Source organism: Balaenoptera acutorostrata, chromosome 12 (genome assembly GCF_949987535.1).
Source record: "Balaenoptera acutorostrata chromosome 12, mBalAcu1.1, whole genome shotgun sequence".
Classification (NCBI taxonomy): domain Eukaryota; kingdom Metazoa; phylum Chordata; class Mammalia; order Artiodactyla; family Balaenopteridae; genus Balaenoptera; species Balaenoptera acutorostrata.
This window is the reverse complement of record NC_080075.1, coordinates 71,281,333-71,302,410: the sequence shown is the minus strand read 5'-3', so window position 1 is coordinate 71,302,410 and position 21,078 is coordinate 71,281,333. Positions and strand designations below refer to the sequence as shown.

The following is a 21,078-nucleotide window of genomic DNA, read 5'->3' as shown; positions in this document are numbered from 1 at the left end:
TTCAATCATGCTTTCCTTGCTTAATATTTCTACCAGGATAATTGGGATGAAGATGAGGAAGAGAAAGGAAGTGAAAAAGATGAGGATGTTGATGAAGAGGAAGAAGAGGATGCTGAAGAAAAAGGTGAAGAAAATGGTGAGGACAGAGATGTGGCAAGTGAAAAGGAATTAAATGGAGATTCTGATTTAGATCCTGAAAACGAAAGTGAAGAAGAATGAACAGAGAAGAACAAGTCAAACGAACTATGTAAACTGGCTCACCTTACCCACTGCTGCCGAGTTCTCCTATGGAGGGTTGTCTCTGTGACAGATGCCAAGGACCGCTGCACATTTCCAAATTCCTAATGGTGGCTCCCATGCCACTTTGCTATCTTGAGCACCCCAGACTTAACTGTGTAAATAAGAGAGTTTCATTCAAATGTTAATAAACTTTACACAGCAAATAGATACATTTTCTGCAGTGTACTGACATGAGTGTCCAATATATGGTATATTTTTATAATGTAATATCCCGGTATGATTGGTTATGCCAAGAATTGATGTAAATGAAGATAAAGACATTTCTCATGTAAGGGTTCAAGAACTGGACTTTTGTGAAGGAGTCAGCTCTTATCTCAGGTTGGTATCTTTCATCACATCCTGGTATGAAGCAGCACTAGTGGAAAAATTTTAATTTGGTACGTTTTCATAAAATATGAAGGGATAAACTAAAAACGAGTAAAAATGATTGTGACTAAAAAAAATAAAATCACCAGTATCCCTAGCTTCTCTATTGACTGTGGTAATCTGATTTGGGTCAGATTGAATATTTGGAGTGCTTCCCTAAAACAACCACTTATTTTTTAACCTGTCATGTGAAGTATTTTTTTAAAACACAGAAAAATTATGATAATTAAAAAACTAAAGAATTAGCCATATTAAGGATTTTTCTTGATTGCAAGTTGCCTGTAAAGAATCATCAGTGTATAGATTTAGAAGTGCTCATTACCTGCAACTTTTTAAAAGATTCAGTTACAGCTGCTTTTGAAGAGGTTTTCATTTTTATTTAAATTACTAATGGATCAAAGAACAGTTGTTTATTTTTTCTCTTTGGTTTTAGATATTAATGATAACCTTGTTGGAATTTTTTTCCAAAGAAAATATTTTTATAATTCCGTAATTTAATGTGTTCCTTTTCATTACCCACTCTTGGCAGTGTTAGGGTATGTTTACCTTAAAATAAATCCGACTCAAGATTTTTTATGTATGTATAAAGTATTTTGGTGTGCTACAAAAGCCTTTTCAAATTATCAGTAATTTTTTTTTTTAAAGAATGAGCCAGTATTTGCTTAGTGCTCTCTAGGGAACATGCAGATGGAAGCTCAACTCTAAGAAAGGGCTGGGCAGATGGGTTTATTTTTCCCACCTGTGAATATGTAAAACATAAAACCATTATCTCCGAGGGACTTCTGATATCGGTGGCAGACAGATTTCTGTGCTCAACTAATAGAGCTGGAGCCATATAGAGCATCTTGGGAAAGTTAGAGTCAGCTACTGGTGTAATGTATAGTTATATTTGTCTATAAATGGAGCTGTTTATGGCAATTTAATACCATTCTCTTTGTAAAGTGAATAAATATTCATCTTTACCCAGTGCTTGTCTTGTGGTATATGTAGGGGAACACAGCCACAGGTTTGGGCTTGTGGTGTGAAGGTTTTAAAAAAATCATCTTACTCCACTAGCCTGAATAGGTAAATGCTTTCAAGGCTTTTTGGATAATCTAGCATTTGTAACGAAGTGAAGGAACCAAGAACTTTGTTCGGAGCTAGTGGTTGTTTCTTGCCCCACCTGGCAGGGCCGCGCTCCCACCACGCGAGGTTGCGGTGGCAGTCACAAGGGTGCATGTGCCCATGGGTCAGGCCGTGTCCTGTGGCCTGGGTCAGATTTCCCCCGCACCTGGCTCTACCTAGAGAACGGTAGTAATTGCTTACTGTTTCTTGTTTTAGACAAATCCAGAGTTAAATTACAAACTTGTTACAAAGACTGTTTTCTAGTTTCAGGGTATTCCACTCCTAATCCAGACAAAGTTTTGAGTATGTGGTGTTGTCTTTTTTGAGGTGAATTTTTCTTCCTAGCTTTTTAATTTTTAATAACCCTCTGTTCATGATCAAATCAAGGATCACATACTGTATTTGGTTATCATTGCTTTGTTAATCCAGAATATTCCCCCTTGTGTGTATGTTTCATGATTTTGATATTTAAGTAAGTCCACATAAATTAAGCTGTGTTACAGAATGTCCTGCAGTCCAGGTTTGTCGGATTGCTTCCTTATGATTAGATTCTCATTTAAATGTTTTTGGCAAGAATACTAAATAGGTGGCGATATTTGAGGTTAATTTGTAAAAGTAAACTCTTTTGGACATAGGTGAGTATATTAGTATGTTTTGATGTAAGTAGATGTTGAGGCTTCAGGTTTGGGATTTTTGAAGCCTTAGTGCAGAGGGATGTTTGAGGGTCAGAAATGGGATCCAGGGACTTCCCTGGTGGTACAGTGGTGAAGAATCCACCTTCCAATGCAGAGGACGCAGGTTTGATCCCTGGTCGGGGAACTAGGTTCCCACATGCTGCGGGGCCGCTGAGCCCATGCGCCACAACTACTGAGCTTGTGCGCCTCAACTAGAGAGCCTGCATGCTACAAACTACAGAGCCCATGCACCCTGGAGCCTGCACGCCACAACTAGAAAAGAGAAAACCTGCACACAGCAGTGAAGAGCCCGCACGCCGCGATGAAAGATCCTGCATGCCTCAGGAAGATCCCGCATGCCGCAACCAAGACCCCATGCAGCCAAAATAAATAAATAAAAAGAAATAATAAAAAGAAATGTAAAGAAAAAAAAGAAATGGGATCTAGGTAGTGAGATAACTTGGGTACATTGATGCTATATATGTAAGGCTGTTAAAATTTTTGTGGAGGTAAATTCTCAACAATGTACATTCATTCATGTAACAAATATTTATTGATTGCCTACTCTGTGTCAGGGATTAGTCAGTTACTTGGTACATATACATCACTGAGTAACAGTGAATGACAGTGAATAACTGATTAATAAGGAGCTGACATTCTATCAGAGAGAAGTAGGCAATAAACTGTATAAGGTATAAAGAGTAAATGAATTCTATATAGTATGTTAGAAGATGGTGACTTCTGGGCGGAAAAGAGTAAGGGTGTTGGGATTAGGGAGTGCAGTTGCAGAATTAAATACGTGATCAGGGTAGGGCTTATTGAGAAGATGAGATTTGAACATAGACTAGGCGGAGGTGAGGAAGTTAGCTAAGTGGGTATCTGGGGGAGAGGGTTCTAGGCAGAGGAAATGGCATGAGCAGAGGCCAGCACACGTGTGATGTGTTGAAACCACGAGAGGAGACCAGTGTGACTGGAACGGAGTGAGAGGTGATGGGGACTTAGGCCAGGGTAGTAGTAATGGACTTGGTGATAGTTGGTTAGTTTCAGGGATTGTTTCTAGTTTAGAGCAAGCTGGGTTTCCGAGAGGTGTGAGGAAAAGGGGGGAGTCAGGTATGGCTTGCTGGAGCACCAGGATGAAGCTGTGGGTGGGGCAGCTTTGGGGAGGGAGATCAGGAATTGGATTGCGGACATAACTAAGTTACAGATATCTGTTAGGAATGCAAGTCCATACCCAGTTGATTTGAGGGGCGAGTTTGGATGGAGGGTCAGTAAAGCCACAAGACTGGGTGAGCTTCTCCAGGGAGTGAATGTGCATGGGAAGAGCACCCAGCGTCGGAGGAGAGGAGAGGAGAAACCCCAAGGGTCACAAAGGGGGAAGGTGAGGTCGGGGAGATTGAGGATTACTTTACCATTTTATTTGAATTCTCGACATCCTTCAGCTGTAGTTTCTTTCAGCTGTAATTGATATTACTGGTGGCTCCTTCCAGGCCGCAATGACTTTTGTGATGCCCTTCGTGTGACTGCTTGTTGATCCTTTCTTGGAAGGTTACTCAGGCATAAAATTTGTTCTCTTGATGCAGTAGTGTTGTGGTGCCTTTGTGGAACCTCGGCACTGTCCCTCGTCACGTGTCCAAGCTGTACACTGGATCACAAAACCGGCACAACGAGAGACCACAGCGGTGTGAACGGACTAGCAGGCATCATTCAAACAGGAACACAGTAAGGAAGAAAGCATAGGGTAGGTGGCGCTCTCCTGTACAGTGCTGGCTGACTTGGTGTGAGAAAATGGAACTGTACTTGTCAGCACTGTAATGGATGTTCATATATGTGTGGGTAATTTTTAAAATATGAAAATAGTTCTGAGAACAGGGTGAGTTAAATCGCACTTTAACAGGTGACGGATGTCAAATGGAAAATCCAGAAGTTGGAAGTTATCACTTAAAAAATTACCTGGCATATTCTTTCCAGGTAATAGTGGCTCAAAGGCCAAGGAAATATTATTCTTTTTGGACGCTAAAGTTTAAAAAGGATTTCCTAATGGAACTAAGTATGTAGGAACACATGTTGTTACAGCCTTGCCTTTGGCCTTGTACTTTATTTCGTTCTAGTTTGAAAGAGGAAGAGGGATGTGGTTGTCTGGCAGTGCAGTCGCTGAAGTCCGAGACAGCTGGGCTGCCTCAGCTGGCCCTGTGCGGGCATGATGGTCCAGAACTGGGCCGCTACTTCCACAGGTTCAGAAATGTAGCTTTGTCCTTGTCCCTAGACTTGATGTATCAGTAGTTTCATACAGTCAGAACATCAGCCAGGCTTCCAAGAGAAATTGGTATTTAAATGGTATATTTATTAATAGAAATACACTACACCTCTCCAGTGGAGCAGTGTTCATGTTGGGTGGTGACATGTCTCCTTTTGCACAGGAAAGTCACACAGTAAAAACCAGTTTTATAACTGGAAGATTACCTTTGCACCAGAGTGTGGAATTGGAATAGAGACATGAATTGGTTGGTTAGTCGACAGTGTGTAGTCGGTACAAAAGAGGTTGGAATTCTTGGCTTCCTTGCGTGTTGCTCTGACCCTTCTCCTTTTATTTTATTTTATTTTAATTTATTTATATTTATTCATTTTTTGCGGCATGTGGGATCTTTTAGTCACGGCATGCATGTGGGATCTAGTTCCCCGACCAGGGATAGAACCCGGGCCCCCTGCATTGGGAGCACGGAGTCTTACCCACTGGACCACCAAGGAAGTCCCCTGACCCTTCTTTTAACAGGACCGTTACTGTGGGTGGAATGTGGGTGTTTGGGTCTCCTCAGGCACCCACTTAGGACTGCCAGTTAGGGTGCATTCTAATGATTCAGGGACCATGAGTACCACCGAATATGGTTACACCTAAGAAACAAACTTGCTATTTTCTGCCAAACTTTGACTTCGTTAATTATCCCCAACCTGGCAAAGTCTGCACTCCCCCACCCCCCATTTTTTTTTTATTATTATGGTAAAATATACATACCATTTTAACCATTTTTAAGTGTATAGTTCTGTGGCATTAAGTACATTTCCATGGTTGTTCAACTGGCAAAATCTCTTAATTGGTGATTTTGGTGGAAGGATCAGGTTCAGGAAATGAAAGAGCGAATATGAATACAGTCTGTTGGGGAGACACCAAAGTTAGGGCCGAAAGCTCCAATTCTGGGTCCAAACTACAACATGGCAATGGTAAATCTGCTCAATTTCTTTTTTTGGTCTGTGACAGGAGAGTAACGACAATGCTGTTTGTCGCAAGGATGCTGTGAGAACCAAATGGAGCAGTGCCTGTGGGACACTGAACACGAAAGCTCAGCACCTGGCGGAGGGGTAGTTTTGGGAACAGTTGTTAGGCATTTTCCAGTGTGGGAAAGGGAGAGGGGCACAAGTTCTAAGGGAAACTCCTTTCTGTCTCTGACGTTTTTTAGAAATTCAGACAAAGCCTTATGGGTAAGCACAGTCCCCCTTTTCCACAGGTGAAAAAGTGAACTTAAGTCTTTTTTCTTTAACGTATTTTAAAAATCTGTTGTTTTACAAGTAATGACATTCATTGAGTATATTTTGGAACATATCAAAAAGCATAAAGAAGGAAAATAAAATGTTAAGAGAGGTTAACCATTTGTAACGTTATGGTGTATCTCCTTTTAATATTTTTCTCTTTGCATGAGTGTATACACATTTTTCTTATGAAATTGGAATCATATATTAATATTATTCTTTGTCACATAACATATTGTTAATTATCCCTTGGAATAAGGATGCTTGTGGTTCTTAGTATTTTACCTTATTAAACTTGAACTTACTCTCCTATTATAATTTGTTATAAGTAGTGCTACGGTGAAATTCTTACCTTTTGTATTTTTCTTTAAATGTATCCTTATGAGATATTCCCATGAGTAGTGTTACTTAATTAAATACATGAATATTCTCTTCAGACTAAAGAAATTTGCCAAAACCCTTTTCCAGAAAGGTTGTGTTGATTTTCAACCCCACAAAATAGTGCGTTTCCACCTCATCATGAACCTCAGGTCACCTGCATTTTTTGTTGCCACTTGTATTTCTTAAGAGTATTGTGGGTTCAGGTTCTTGTCCATGCTTAAAGGGATTGTCTTATTTACCTATAAGGGCTTTTTATATATTAAAGATACTCACCTCTTGCCAAACAGATGGCACAAATATTTTTTCCCAATTTGCCTTTTATCATACTATTTTCCTTTATAGTTTTCTTATTTTTTTTAAAAGGAATTCCTTTATTTTTATTATTTATTTATTTATTTATTTATTTATTTTTGACTGTGTTGGGTCTTAGTTTCTGTGCAAGGGCTTTCTCTAGTTACAGCAAGCGGGGGCCACTCTTCAACTCTTCATCGTGGTGCACGGGCCTCTCACTATCGCGGCCTCTCTTGTTGCACAGCACAAGCTCCAGAGGCGCAGGCTCAGTAGCTGTGGCTCATGGGCCTAGTTGCTCCGCGGCATGTGGGATCTTCCCAGACCAGGGCTCGAACCCGTGTCCCCTGCATTGGCAGGCAGATTCTCAACCACTGCGCCACCAGGGAAGCCCAGTTTTCTTATTTTTAAGCTTAAAAAATTACCCCCAGGAAGATAATTCTTGTATAATATTTTGTTCTAGTCATTTTATATTGTTATTTTTCTTATATTTACCTCTATAGTAACTGGTTGTGATATATCAGTGCATTGTGAAATAAAATAGGTTGCAACCACCAGTTTTCAAAGTAGAAAAGGTAATTATAGAAAAGATTGGTGCATTGCATGTAGTTAAGGGTAACTGTTTTAGAGGTTGCAATGTAACGTGTTTCTGTGGGTAAGACATTTGAAAGCTGCTGCTCTCATCCATATGGAATTATTTTTGGTATTGCTGTGAGATGAGGCTCTAACCTAGGATTCCCCTGCACACACCAGTTTTTTCCACACTGTTGAATACTGTTTACTGTGGACTGAATTTGTGTCTCCCTAAAATTCGTATGTTGAAACCCTAATCCCCAGTGTGATGTTATTGGAGATGGCGCTTTTGGGAAGTAATTAAGTCATGAGAGGGGAGCCGTCATGATGGGATTGGTGGCCTCATAAGAGAAACAAGAGAGCTTGCTTCCTTTCTGCCGTATGAGGATATGGTGAGAAGACTGCCAGCTGCAAACAGGAAGCAGGTTCTCACCAGGTACCAGATCTGCCAGCACCTTGGTCTTGGACTTCTCAGCCTTTAGAACTGAGAAATGAACGTTTGTTTTCTAAGCCACCCAGCCTATGGTAGTTTGTTATAGCAGCCTGAACAGACTAAGACCCTCTTTTCCTATCCCATAGACTTGTGCTTTCTTTGTCACATGGTAGGTCTGTTTCAGTGCTGTCCACTCTATTCTATTGATCTCTCTTCTTGTGCTTTGTAAGTCATTTTGTTTTTCTTGGTAACTTTATACCTCTTTGAAATATTTTCCTAAATATTTTTTGCCTTTTCATTCTTCCATATTATTAAAATAGTAAAGATTCTTTGGTTGTAAGAAACAAAAATGCAGGTTAAGCAAAACAAATGTATTACAGTTTCAGAGAATCTGTGTACACAAGTGGAAACAGCTGGGGAAGAACCCTAGGGCCTTTGTGTGGTCCCTTATTTGCTGCCCTCTGCCGCCCTCTATTGCCTCAAAGTTCTCTCTGTCTGCCTTACAGTCCAAGTCTGTGATGTTATAATCCAGCCACTTGCTGATTCTCAGGAGAGCTGGATATTCTCTGCCTCTCCAGATCCCCTCTCCACCTTTCTCCATCTGCTCTTTGCCCTAGGTGGTTGAGTTTTACAAACTGCATCAGCCCAGCTCCCTTTCCTGGTTTCTGGTTGGGATCAGCCAAGTGGGTGGTACTGGCAAGTGATGGGAGGGTGGGAGGAGAGGAGGTCTGAGTATTTATTCCCCCGGGCAAGCCCTCTGTCAGCCTGTGGTTTGGCAGGGGCTGCTGTGTTCCTCCACCTGTGTCTTAACTCTGGCTGGAGTCCACGAACAGTTCGGCCCCTTTGTTCTTTTTCAGAAAGATTCTTTCCATTATAGGTTATTACAAGATATTGAATATAATTCCCTGTGCTATACCGTAGGTCCTCGTTTATCTATTTTAGGTATAATAGTGTGTATCTGTTAACCCCAAACTCCTAATTTGTCCCCAGCCCTGCCCCGCCCACCTTTCCCCTTTGGTAACCACAAGTCCGTTTCCTATGTCTGTGAGTCTATCTCTATTTTGTAAATAAGTAGAAATGCATTCTTGTAAAAAAGGATGAAACTTGACATATAAGGCTAAACTAACTTTGCCCACCACCTCTGATCCCCTTCTCTCCCCACTTGCAATGGTTTATATGCAGAGGTAACCACTGTTATTTTAGATTCTGGATCTCTCCAAACCTTTCTCTATGCATTTGCATACCTACAGATGTGCTCTTAGGAAATAAGTAGTTTCTTTGTTCCCACATAAATGGTATCATACTGTATGTAGCATTCTGCAACTTGAATTTTGCTTTTTATTACTCAGTATATCTTGGAGGGCTTTCCAAGTTAGTAATATAGAACTATTTCATTCTTTTAAACTGCATCAGGATCAGCTGGCGGGCTGGTGAAAGCACAGACTGCTGGGTCCCACCCTGGAGTTTTTAAGTCAGTGGGGTGGGGAGGGGCAGGGAATGTGCATTTCTAACAAATTCCCAGGTGGCATTGATGCTGCAGTTCTGTGAACCTACTCCCTTTTGGGAACCGCTGCAGTGGTTTTAGGCTGTTGAGCCATCCCCAGATAGACACTGAGGTTGTTTCCAATTTCTCAGGAAAATAAAGAAGGTGGCAGTGACCTTGTCTGTACTTCTGGTGCACGTGTACCGGGATCTTCCTAGGGTGGGTATCGAGAAGGGGAATTCTAGGTCACAGGGTATGTGTGCTTTAAATTTTAGTAATTACTGTCAAATTGCCTATCAGTGGGCTATAGCAGGTTACTGATGAACTTTCAAATAATTTTCTCCCAAGTTAAAAATAAATCTGATGGGAATTTTGACTGGGCTTGAGATAAACCAACAGATTAAGAGAATTGGTTTCATCATGGAATGTTATAACATTAAAATTTGCTTTTCTCATTTGAAAAGTACAAAATTTACTTTTCTCATTGGATAGGCATATAATATGATTATTATTTTTTAAGAATTGGGAAATGGTGGCTCCTGCTTCGACCTCCTTAGGTTGGGGTAATTACATTGGGAGTAACGATCTAGTTGCTCCTTTAAGAGTCTGTGAGCATCCCAGCCTCGGCAAAGTAGATAAGATTCTCATACATCATATTTACCAGGCTGTTACCTCATGAATGAATGGTTTTGTGTGTTAATTCAGCAGGATAGGGGAAGCACTGGGATCTGTATAGGTGGGAATCTTTTCATGGGGAAGGAATTTTTTTGCCTCTCTTCTCCCACACCTGGGTTCTCAGTGTTTTGCATACAGTTGATTGTATTTGACATACAGCATTGGAATGTCCCTGGGATTAGGGCTGTGACAAGTATAATGCAGGAATGGGGATGAGTAGGAGGATACAGTTAAGCAACTAATTAGAATACAAGGTAGAATGAAGTAAGTGTCATTTACTTTCGCAGGTGAAGTGCAGTGGAAGCCAGGAGGAAGAAGAGATTGATCTACTCCTAGCCAGGGATCAGAATTGAAGACTTGAGTACACTGAGCCAAGCCTTGAGGGAGGGCCTTCTAGGAAGCAAGAACGATTACAGTGAGTGGCAAATAGACGCTTAACAGGCGTGTTCTAAAAACCTGTAACTCAGACACTTACAGGGGAGGTCCTTGATTCAGTTAAGTGGCAAGTTCTTCTCAGGTGTCCCCAGATGGCCCTTTCTCCCTCACTAGACATGCTGTGTCTGGAGTTCAGAGCACACGTGTGTCGCTTCTTGTTCTGCTCGAATTTGCTGAGTTTAGAGGGTGCACTTAACACCTGGGCACTGTCATCACATTCTTCTCCCATCCTCACCAGATTGCCTTGGTTACTTTCTCAGGTTAGAAGGACGACGTCAATGTAAAAAACGACCATTAGATGCCAGCCCTGCTTTTTTTCTTATCGCAGACAAGGCATTTTGAGGAAAAGCTGCTAGTTGTGACCTCTTCCTGTGTAAACTCCCATGATGGGTGGGGGTTTTGTTTTCTGAACCCCACCCCTGGGCTTGGCCCAAAGAAACCTTGAGATGCTTCCAGCTCTCTTTCTTTTCTGGTGACCAGGTCCCAAAAGAGAACCTTGAATGTCTCTAGCCCAGCAACATGCATCATGAGAGGGACTGAAAGTGAATCCCAGTTTAGAGGAGATCGGGTCTCTAGGCTGTGGGCTGGCACCTCCAGATACACTGGTTTGGGCAATACCCATGGAGCAGGCAACTGGTCTATCTCCATCCCTCCTGGACCCACCACACCCCGCACTGGACTACAAACACCAGTCTGACAAAATGCCTGGCAGCAGCAGCTCTTAGTCTCTTAAGAGTCCCTGAGCATAGAGAGCTAGAGCCGATGTTTCCCTGCATTTCAAAAGTGAAGTAAATAACAATAAGGCCAGAATCAGAGAAAAATTGCAATACTGTTCACCAACTACATTAATTTTCCCAGTAGACTTTTGTCCATGAAAACCATGGTTTTACATTATGTCAATGACAGTGTGGAGGCAGAATTTTTTTTTCACTTAACTTCTTTTCCCACCTTATGAAGATTTCCAATATACAGAAGTTAAAAGTAGTATGATTATCTCTATGCACACCACTTAGGTTAAGCCGTTGTTAATATTTTGCTTCATCTACATTTGTGTGCATTTTTATTTTGCTGATCTTTTAGAAAGTAAATTGGAGATGTCATGACAACTTTACTCCTAAATACTTCAGTGTGAATTTTCTAAAAATTATGACCTCTAACACAATCACAATACCATATTATACCAAAAAATTCGAACAGTAATTCCCTAATATCATCTAATATCTAGTTCATATTCAATTTTTCCCAACTGTCCCCCAAATATCTTATTTTTTAAATTAATTAATTAATTTATTTTGGGCTGCATTGGGTCTTCGTTGCTGTACGTGGGCTTTCTCTAGTTGTGGTGAACGGGGGCTACTCTTCATTGCGATGCGCAGGCTTCTCATTGCGGTGGCTTCTCTTGTTGTGGAGCACGGGCTCTAGGCGCATGGGCTTCAGTAGTTGTGGCATGTGGGCTCAGTAGTTGTGGCTCGCAGGCTCTAGAGTGCAGGCTCAGTAGTTGTGGTGCATGGGCTTAGTTGCTCCACAGCATGTGGGATCTTCCTGGACCAGGTATTGAACCTGTGTCCCCTGCATTGGCAGGCGGATTCTTAACCACTGTGCCACCAGAGAAGTCTCACCCCAAATGTATTTTATAGTTGGCTTTTCTCAAACCAGGATACAGTCAAGGTGCACCCATTGGATTTGGGTTTGGAGTCTTCTTTAGTTATTCTTGCTCTAAGACCCCCTCTTCCCTTCCCCCACCCTTAGTTTTTTCTATGGCATTGACATATTGAAGAGACCAGGCTAGTTGTCTTGTAGAATGAGCCACATGTTGGATTTGATTGTTTCCCTATTGTGGGTTTAACTCATTTCTTTCTCCCTGTATTTTCTATAATCTGGATGTTAAATCTCAGTATTATCCAATAGAACTTTCTGTGATGATGGACGTGTTCTCTGTAATGTCCAGTATGGTAGTCACTAGCCACATGTGGTCACTGCGCACTTGAAATGTAGCCAGTGTGTCTGAGTAACTGAATTTTACATTTTATTTAATTTTCATTCATTAACTTATATTTAAATAGCCACACGTGGCTGGTGGCTGTGGTATGGAACAGAATGGATCTTAAGGCTTGATTAGATTTAGGTTTAATAGTTTTGATAAGACACCAAAGGTGATGCTGTATATTTCATATTGCTACCCATCAGGAGGACAGATCATAACACACTGTCCTGCTATTAGTGAGAGTAGTTTAAAAAAAAAAACTTTATCGAGGTATACTTTACAATCAAAAACATTTAAAGTGTATAGGTCAATGGGTTTCAACAAAAGTTTACACCTGTATAACCATGACACAATCCAGATATAGGAAATTTCCATCACTGCAAACAGTTTCCTTGTGCATCTTCCCAGTTAATCCCAATGTGCCCCTCCCCACAAGTCTGGGGCAACCACTGATATGCCTTCTGACACTATGGAATAGCTATCTTTCCAACAGCTTCATATAAATAAAATCAATACATGTACTCTTTTGATTTTGAGTTTCCAATGAAAGATTCTCAACACGATGTTTTTGAGATTCACTGATGTAGCATGTATCCATAGTTTGTTCCTTTTATTGCCAGGTGGTATTCCATTGTCTGGGTATGCCACAATTTGTTTATCCCTTCTGTTGATGGAGATTTCATTTGTTTCCTGTTCAGCACTGAAAGCTAAACTTTCCCCCTAAGTGCTGCTTTAGCTGTATCCAACAAATTTTGATAGGCTGTGTTTTCATTTTCATTCAATAAAAAACGTTCTCTAATTTCTCTTTTGAGTTCTCCTTTTTAAAAATTATAGTTGATTTACAATATTGTATTAGTTTCATGTGTATAACAGCATGATTCAATATTTTTATAGACTATACTCCATTTGAAGTTGTTATAAAATATTGGCTATATATGTGAGTTCTCCTTTGACTCATGGATTATTTAGAAGTGTGATCTTTAATGTCTAAATATTTGGGGACTTTCCAAAGATCTTTATGTTAATTTCTAACTTAATTCTGTTGTGGTAAGAGAACTTCCTCTCTATAAATTATTTTTAAATACTTATTAAGACTTGTTTTATGGCTCAGTTATATGATCTATCTTGGTGAATGTTTCTTATGCACTTCAAAAGAATGTGTATCTGCTCTTGTTGGGTGGAATGTTCTATAAATATCAATTAGGTCAAATTGTTTGATAGTGTTGTTCAGGTTTTCTACTTTTTGTGTCTACTTATCCTATCATTTATCAAAAGAGGTCTATTGAAGTATTAAACATAAATGTGGATTTGATGTTTTTCTTCAGTTCTGCCAATCTTCTCTGCATGTATGTTAAGCTTTGTTATTTGTTACATACACATTTAAGATTGTTATGTCTTCTTGATGAATTGACCTCTTTGTCATTGTGAAATGTCCTTCTTTAAACTGGATAATATCTCTTATCCTCATGTCTACTTCATCTGATATTAATGTAGCCACTCCAGTTTTCTTATGCTTATTGTTTGCACAAAAATCTTTTCCTGTCTTTTTACTTTTAATCTGTGTTTTAAATTTTAAAATGTATCTCTTGTAAGCAGCATATAATTGGGTCTGGCTTTTACCCAGTCTGACTCTCTCTTCCTTTTTTTTGAATGTTTAGACTATTTACATTTAATGTATTTATCAGTATGATTGGGATTAAGTGTACCATTTTGCTGTTTTTTTCCATTTGTCTCATCTGTTCTTTGTTCCCCCTTTCCTCCTCTTTTTGTGACTTTTTGTTGAATATTTTAAAAATTCCTCTTTATCTTCACTACTGGCTTATTTGCTCTACATCTCTGTTTTATGTCTTTAGTGATGGCTCTGGGGTTTGCCATATGCATCAAAATATGCATGGCCCTACTGAATTCCCTAGTGAATGCCCTGAGTTATCAACAAGGACTCTCCTTTCTGGTTAGTTGGAACTTAAGTGCTATGTAATCTCTGGGAGCTGTTCAGCTCACTGTTTCTTGGTAGCTCTTTGTCTGACCTCCTGGAATTTCATTCTATGTATGAACATCTTGTATTCAGTAAAGACTCAAGGGTACCTCCTGTCAGGTTTTTTTTTTTTTTTTTGGAGCTGTTTTTCTCCCTCCCTCTCTCTATCAGAACTCTGTCTTTCAGTTTCCAGGTGTCTCAGCTTCTCTGAACCCCCATCTCTGTCTCCTCAACACAGCTGGATGGGGGTTCTCCATTCCTACTCTGTGGTCTGGAATGTGCCTCCAGGCAGAAAGCTAGGATTCCTGCCAGCCTCACTGCATCTGTTTCCTTCCTTTCAGGAATCACGGTGCTACCTGTTGTCCATTGTCTGAAAATAATTGTTTCATATATTTTATCTGGTTTTCTAATTATTTATTGTGGGAGAGTAAATCTGGTCTATGTTATTACATCATGCATGTCAGAAGGAGAAGTCTCATTTAACTTTTGATTATTGATCTTTTTTATGTGGCTACATAGTCTTTATTATAGTAATTTAAAAATGAGTATAAATAATCTATGTTCATAGCAGAAAACCTTGAAATACGAACTGAAGTAAAAATCATCCATAATCCCCTCCATCCTGAAGCAAGCAGAAATAATGTTTTAGCATATATCTTTCCAGACTTTTCTATATGCATGTGTATCTATAAATACAAAAATAAGACTATACTACCCCCATCACACGATGGTTTATAATGGCTGCCTAGTTCCCAAGAACACAGGAGAAATGGCTCCTATTTTTCATCCACATTATGACAGCTCATGAGTTTTACAGGAGAGCCTCCTACATTTCGCAGACATTTGCAAGACTCTGGATTTGAAAAATTTCATGTGTAAAAGAAACCCATATATATATACATATATGTATGTGTGTGTATATATATATATATATATTGCAAGTCTGCAAATGTAAAATTTTGAAAGAGAAAGAATTTTATTTAACCAAAAAAAGAGAGGGGGAGAGAGAGAGAGTGAGAGAGTAAGAGAGAAAGAAGGAAAGAGAAAGAAAAGCGGCAGATTCAACATTACATTTTTAGGCCCCAAAAGGGCTTGTCATCAAATGCACTGTTTGAGTGGGCAAAGACAGAACACTTTTTTTTATGGATTGTCAGATTTCAAGAATTTTGTCCAAGTCTGGACTGTTAATAATTTGGATCTTTTAAAGATAAAAAGAAAAAAACCAAATAGGCCACTCTGCTAAAAAATAAAAAGTACAAATTAAAGCTCTGTAGCTCTTTTCGTGACATGCCCTACACTAGCCCTGTCAGAGGTGGCCACTCATCAGCATAGAGTGTCTTTTCCTACAAGGAAACTGGGCGTGGCAAGAGCTTTGCAGTTAGAGTGGTGAGGACCCCTACCACCGACTCTGTGACCTTTGGCAATTTCCTCATCCACAAAATGAAGATAAGTGCAACTCCGAGGGTGGTTGTGAAGACGAAATAAAATAAAATTTGTAATGTGGCCAGTGACCAAAACCACACAGGTGTTCAGTAAAAAAAAACTCGGAGGTGTTACAAAGCCAGCTCCAGACCATAGAGCCAGCAGAGCACAAGTACAGTCACCTTCCCCAGCCCTCAGTACATTTATTCCCTCTATCTTTATACATTTTCCAGCTCAAGTCTCTCTTTTTTAATAGTTTAGTTGTCATTTTTTCCCATAACACTGCAAATTCTATCTGTGACCACCTTGGCTTCTACACTCAGATGTGCTCAGCTGTCATAGATATTTTCTCTCTGTCTCTCTCCCTTCCCTCCCCTCCCTGAGTCTGCCCTTTTCCTCTGTGTGTCTCTTTGGTGGAGGTGAGGCCATCTTGGTCCTTTACACCTTTGTCCCCCTCCTCCAACAACAGGCACCCTAAGAAAAGCGTGCACACTGGATGTGCTTCTGGGGGAAGCCCCCCCGTGTCTCCCACACAGTCCTTAGAACGCCACTGTGTCCGCCGTGGTCCAATCAGCCTTTCAGAGGGCCTCCCCCTGCAGGCTCACCCTGCCTCTGGGATGGATGAGGCCGCCTCCTGGCAGCCCTGTGAGCTCCAGGAAGGTCAGCATGAGAGGAATGCAGGATATTCGCTCCTTGATCTCACCAGAAGAATGTGCCATCACTCTTTGAGGCAAGAATGATGAAGCGCCAGGATACTCTGTGCACAGATGGTTTTGGGGGGTTCTAGCTGGGCTACGGGAACTTCACAAGGTCTGTGGTGCAGGCCACCTCCGGGGGTTGAGATTGGCTGCGCAAACTTCAGTTGTGGTTTAGTGCCATTGAAAGGTGAGAATATTGGGTCTGTAACTGCCTGGCAGTGGGGGAGGAGCCATGGGTACCTCAGAGGACTCAGAGGCAAGGTGTCTTGGCCTGGGGTGGCCACCTTCCCGAGTGCTAAAGTCAGAAACTTCAGCCTTTCTGTGGACAGTGAGGCTGGACATGCCCACACCAGTGGGGCAGATACTAGACGATTAGAGTCCCAAGGAGACCTGGATTATTAATGCTGGTGGGTTCTTTCTGTACCCATGGCATCTTGGTGTACAAAAACAAACAAACAGTAAAACATAAAAACCACAAGTTTTGGAACCAGATAGACCTCTGCTCAAATCCAGAGTCTTGGGCTTCCTGTCTATGAGGTCTTTGACACGTGGCTTTCCCCTTGGGTTCCTTGTCTTTCTTGCAGAATTACAGATTAGCCATTGTAAGTAAAAATGTAACTGCACGGCACGTAGTATATGATCACTGAAAGTTAATTTCCTTTCTTTTTTTCTTTCCTAAATTTGGATTACCTTTGACATTATTCTTATAACAGTCCTAGGACATAAGCAGGGAGAATATTTTTATTCCTATTTTAGAAATGAGAAGATGGGATTTGCATGAGGCCACAGGGACAGGGCTGGGTCTGGATCCCAGAAATTGATGCTACAGTAGAACTGCTATAGAACTAGACAAGCTGGGCTTTCATCCTCGTCCTACCACTGCTAGCTGGGTGACCTCTCTGAGCCTCAGTTTCCTCATCTGTAGAGTGGGGATAATAAGAGTGTCTACCTCCAAATGTTGTTGTGAGGATAAGTGAGCTAATATTTATAAACTGCTTAGACTGGCCAGTAATAAATGGTAGCTCTGATTATTAAATGAGCCTTACAAGGCCCTTTCTGAGGGGCTTATTTTTGGATATTTTCTTGGGGCATTCCAGGAAAGTGTCCTTTAGAGTTCTGGGTGTCCTGAATGGTAATGAGGGGTAAAGGGAGTTAATCAGCATCCATCTATGTCCAGTTACTTCCCCCTGACAGGAGCGCGTGTTGCGTGGGCCCGTGCATGTGTGTCATGTTAGAAACCAGGGTGGGCTCCCCAGAGCAGGCATCTGCCGGCGTCCACTCGGGCAGCAGACGTGAGTTCGCCGTCAGTCGCCATCTCCCTTGTGTGTCTCTGCGTGACAGTGGTTCAGGGAAAGCTCGCTCTTTATATTCAACTGGCAACTGACAGGCACCAAAAATTGATTTATATCCGTGGTAACTGTCACCTGGAGGAACAGTGAGAAACAGGAGTCTTTTCTTTCCAACCACATCAAACAGAGCCAGTGCCCAGAGACCATCTGTCCTGACTCTCCTTCTGGCCGGCCCTGGCTTGTCTCTCTGGAGAGGATGCGTGTGTCTCCTCCTCGTCTCTCCCTCCCGGGGTGCCCCGGTTGATGGCTCAAGGCTGCTGGGACCAGCAGGCCTGGGGGCAGCAGAACCGGGACCGGGACTTCCTACCTTTGAAAACTCCCCTGAAGCCTGGCCCCTCAGGTGCCGTGTGGGAGGCTTGGGGAATCAGTCATATTCTGGAGGAGGCTGAATTGCTCAAAAAGCTTGCGTTTGTGGTAGTTGATAGTTTTGCCAGAAGAGACTGGTGGTGGTGGAGGTGGAGAGATCCTCAACTGACTTTCTGGTGGCGGGAAGACGCTGTCCCTCTCTCTCCTCACCCAAGGCTGCTATTATATTCTTCTCTGAGGTATTTTTTTATGGGCAGGAGCTTTCTTCCTCATCTGCTTCTGATGACTTTTCTGGAGGGAAGTAATGATGTTCTGGTACCAGCTGGAGAGGGAGAGCCACATGTTGACTGATCTGGACACCTTTCTGGAGATCTGATTTGTCTTGATGGTCCCAAGAGGTAAAATATGTTTTGAATTGAATTATAAATTTGTTATTCAGTTGGGCTTAAGGAACACTCAAGTGTTTTTAGTGAGGTTGGTGTTGGAAGCTGGAAAGAATGAAAAGTGCCCACTGAACTGGGAGGGTATCTTGAGATGGAAAAATGAGGCAGACAGCTCCATATAAGCGATGGCTCAGTTTATTACAGGATAATTTACTCACAGGGTCAGATTGGATGGACAACTATCCAGAAGCTCCACAATTTTATAGTTAACCTAAGGTAGGGCAGTAGGTGCCTGGAAACAGGACGTGCATTCTTAAGATTTATGATGGGTAACTTGTCTCGTGGGTGCTGGGAATACATCAACGAAGGTCTTCATCATTGTCTGGGGACTAGTAGAGCATAGAGGCCACCTGGTTCTAATGATTATTAAACAATATCTATTAACTATAAAGCCCTTGCCAACAGAGAAGTGATTTCCTGCACAGTACAGTCCTGGGGAGGGTCAGTGGAAGGACAAGTGGAACTGAATGGGCCCAAGATTGTGTCATTTATGCTCACAGCCATACAGGTTGGGGAATGGGAGCCTGGGTGGGACAGCCTGGAAGGGTGATGTCTGCCTTCTCCTCACATATGCCTAGGGGTGGAGACTTCACTGCCAAAAATGGGAGCCATTTTTGACTGTTAGGAAGCTCACCTTCCTGTACATCCATAAAGTAGTGTCCCAGCCTCTGGAGCTGTGGAGCCAAGCCCAGTCCATTGTGGCTTGTTATCCCGTCAGTGGCTCAGTGGAGCCCTCATGTTCCCCTCTGGCTCCTTTTCCTCTATGTCTTCTCCGTTGCTTATGTAATGTGGTCAAGAGCTTCTCACCGTCATGTTCCCATTCCTCTAGATGGGCTGTGTGTGGTTTGCTGATATCCTTCCCATGGTGTGGTGAGGAGAAGCAGATATGAACACAGACTGAGCATTTCCTTCTGAGCAGTGCCTGCCCCCAGTCTCTGGCCCAGAAGCGTCAAGTCTGTTCTCACCTGCTTGCCTCTCTCCTCGGGTAGCAACTCTTATGTGTTGGAGAAATATTCCTTGATTAGCCTGTCCGTGCCACACAGGTCCACACTAAGGCTGTGATTTGTGTTCACGTGGATTGAATTAGGTATTGCCCTATTGAGGAGGGTTGGTTGAGGCTTTCTGTTTTAGTCATTACATTCTCCTCAGTACAAGGGTCTTTGGATAGGAAGCCTCAGTTGCCTTATCAGTTAGGATTCTGTCAGCTGCAAGTGATAGAAAACCCTCCTCAAAATGTCTTAAACAGTAAAGGACCTTTACAAGCACACTAGCTGGCATTCAGCAGTAGCTCAACATGCCTCAAATATACTCTTTCACTTTGTCCCTTGAGAGTGCCCAATTGTGTGAGCTTTGCCTGGGGATTTCTAAGCCTTTGGGACACTCTGTTTCATCCTATGTGCCTTCTCTGCTCCAGAGAGGAAAAGAATAGCTTATTACATTTACCCATATTTTTACTCTTTCCTTGTTTTTCATTGTTCCTGACGTCTCAAGTTTCCCTCTTTTATAATTTCCTTTCTGTTTGAAGAATTTCCCTTAGCCATTCTTTTATGGTAGATCTGATGATGACAAATTCTCTTCGTTTCTTTTGTCTATGGATGTCTTGATTTCATCTTTATTCCCAAGGGATATTTTTGCTAGATATAGAATTCTGGGTTGACGGTTTTTTTCTTTCAAGTTTTTTTTGTTTCTCTGTCTTTAGTTTTCTGAACTTTATGATACATATTGAAGTGAATTTCTTTGGGTTTATTTTGTTTGGAATCGGCTCTACAGTTTCTTGAATCTGTAGATTAACGTCTTTCACTAAATTTGGGAGGTTTTCAGCCATAATTTCTTGGAATACTTTTTTAGTATTTTCTCCTCTTCACCCAATAGTACACATGTTACATCTTTGGTTATAATCCCCCAGGTCCCTGAAACTCTGTTCATTTCTTTTCAGTTTATTTTCTCTCAGTCATTCACATTTGATAATTTCTATTGTTCTATCTTTAAGTTTACTGATTCTTTCCTCTGCCATAGTCATATTCACATTGAGTTGTTTATTTCAGTTGTATCTTTCAGTTCTAAATTTCCAGTTGGCTCTTCTTTATATCTTCTATTTTCTGCTGAGACTTTCTATTTTTTTATGTTTCAAGCATGTTCATAATTGCTCATCAAAGCATGTTATGATGGCTGCTAAAAAATCCTTGTTATATAATCTATATCATCTTGGTGTTACATCATTGATTGTCTTTTCTCATTTAAGTTGAGATTTTCCATGTTCTAGGTATGATGAGTAACTTTCAGTTGTATCCTGGACATCTGGGTATTATGTTGGAAGACTCTAGATCCTATTTAATCTTCTTTTTTCTGCAGGCAGTTACCCTGTTTAGGTGTAGCCCACAGATCTAGGTGGGGATGGATGTTCAGTTTCTCACTGGACCCCACTCATACCATCTCAGTAAAAGCAGGGCACTGCCATGCCTTGCCTCATTACCAATGAATAGGGGTGGAAATTCCATTCCCCACTGGACCTTGCTGGGTGGAGACTTAAAAAGAGAAACATACATACAGAAATGTGCACATATCATCAGTATGTGACCATAAATTTTCAAAAACTGGAAATATGAGAGCATTTTAAGAATTTTCTTATTTCTTTGCATGTTCTTATAAAATGTATCAAATACTTTT

General features: G+C 41.3%; 1 protein-coding gene across 1 annotated transcript in view; it reads left to right on the top strand.

The window, feature by feature from the left end:
- The window catches only part of WDR43 (WD repeat domain 43), a 49,740-nt gene extending 48,108 nt beyond the window's left edge, over positions 1-1,632 (top strand). Inside the window, exon 18 of the mRNA XM_057558144.1 lies at positions 37-1,632. Coding sequence (XP_057414127.1) covers positions 37-219 — 183 coding nt within the window. The 3' untranslated portion in view covers positions 220-1,632. The remainder of the gene's footprint in view (positions 1-36) is intronic.
- The last annotated feature ends 19,446 nt before the right edge of the window (positions 1,633-21,078 follow it).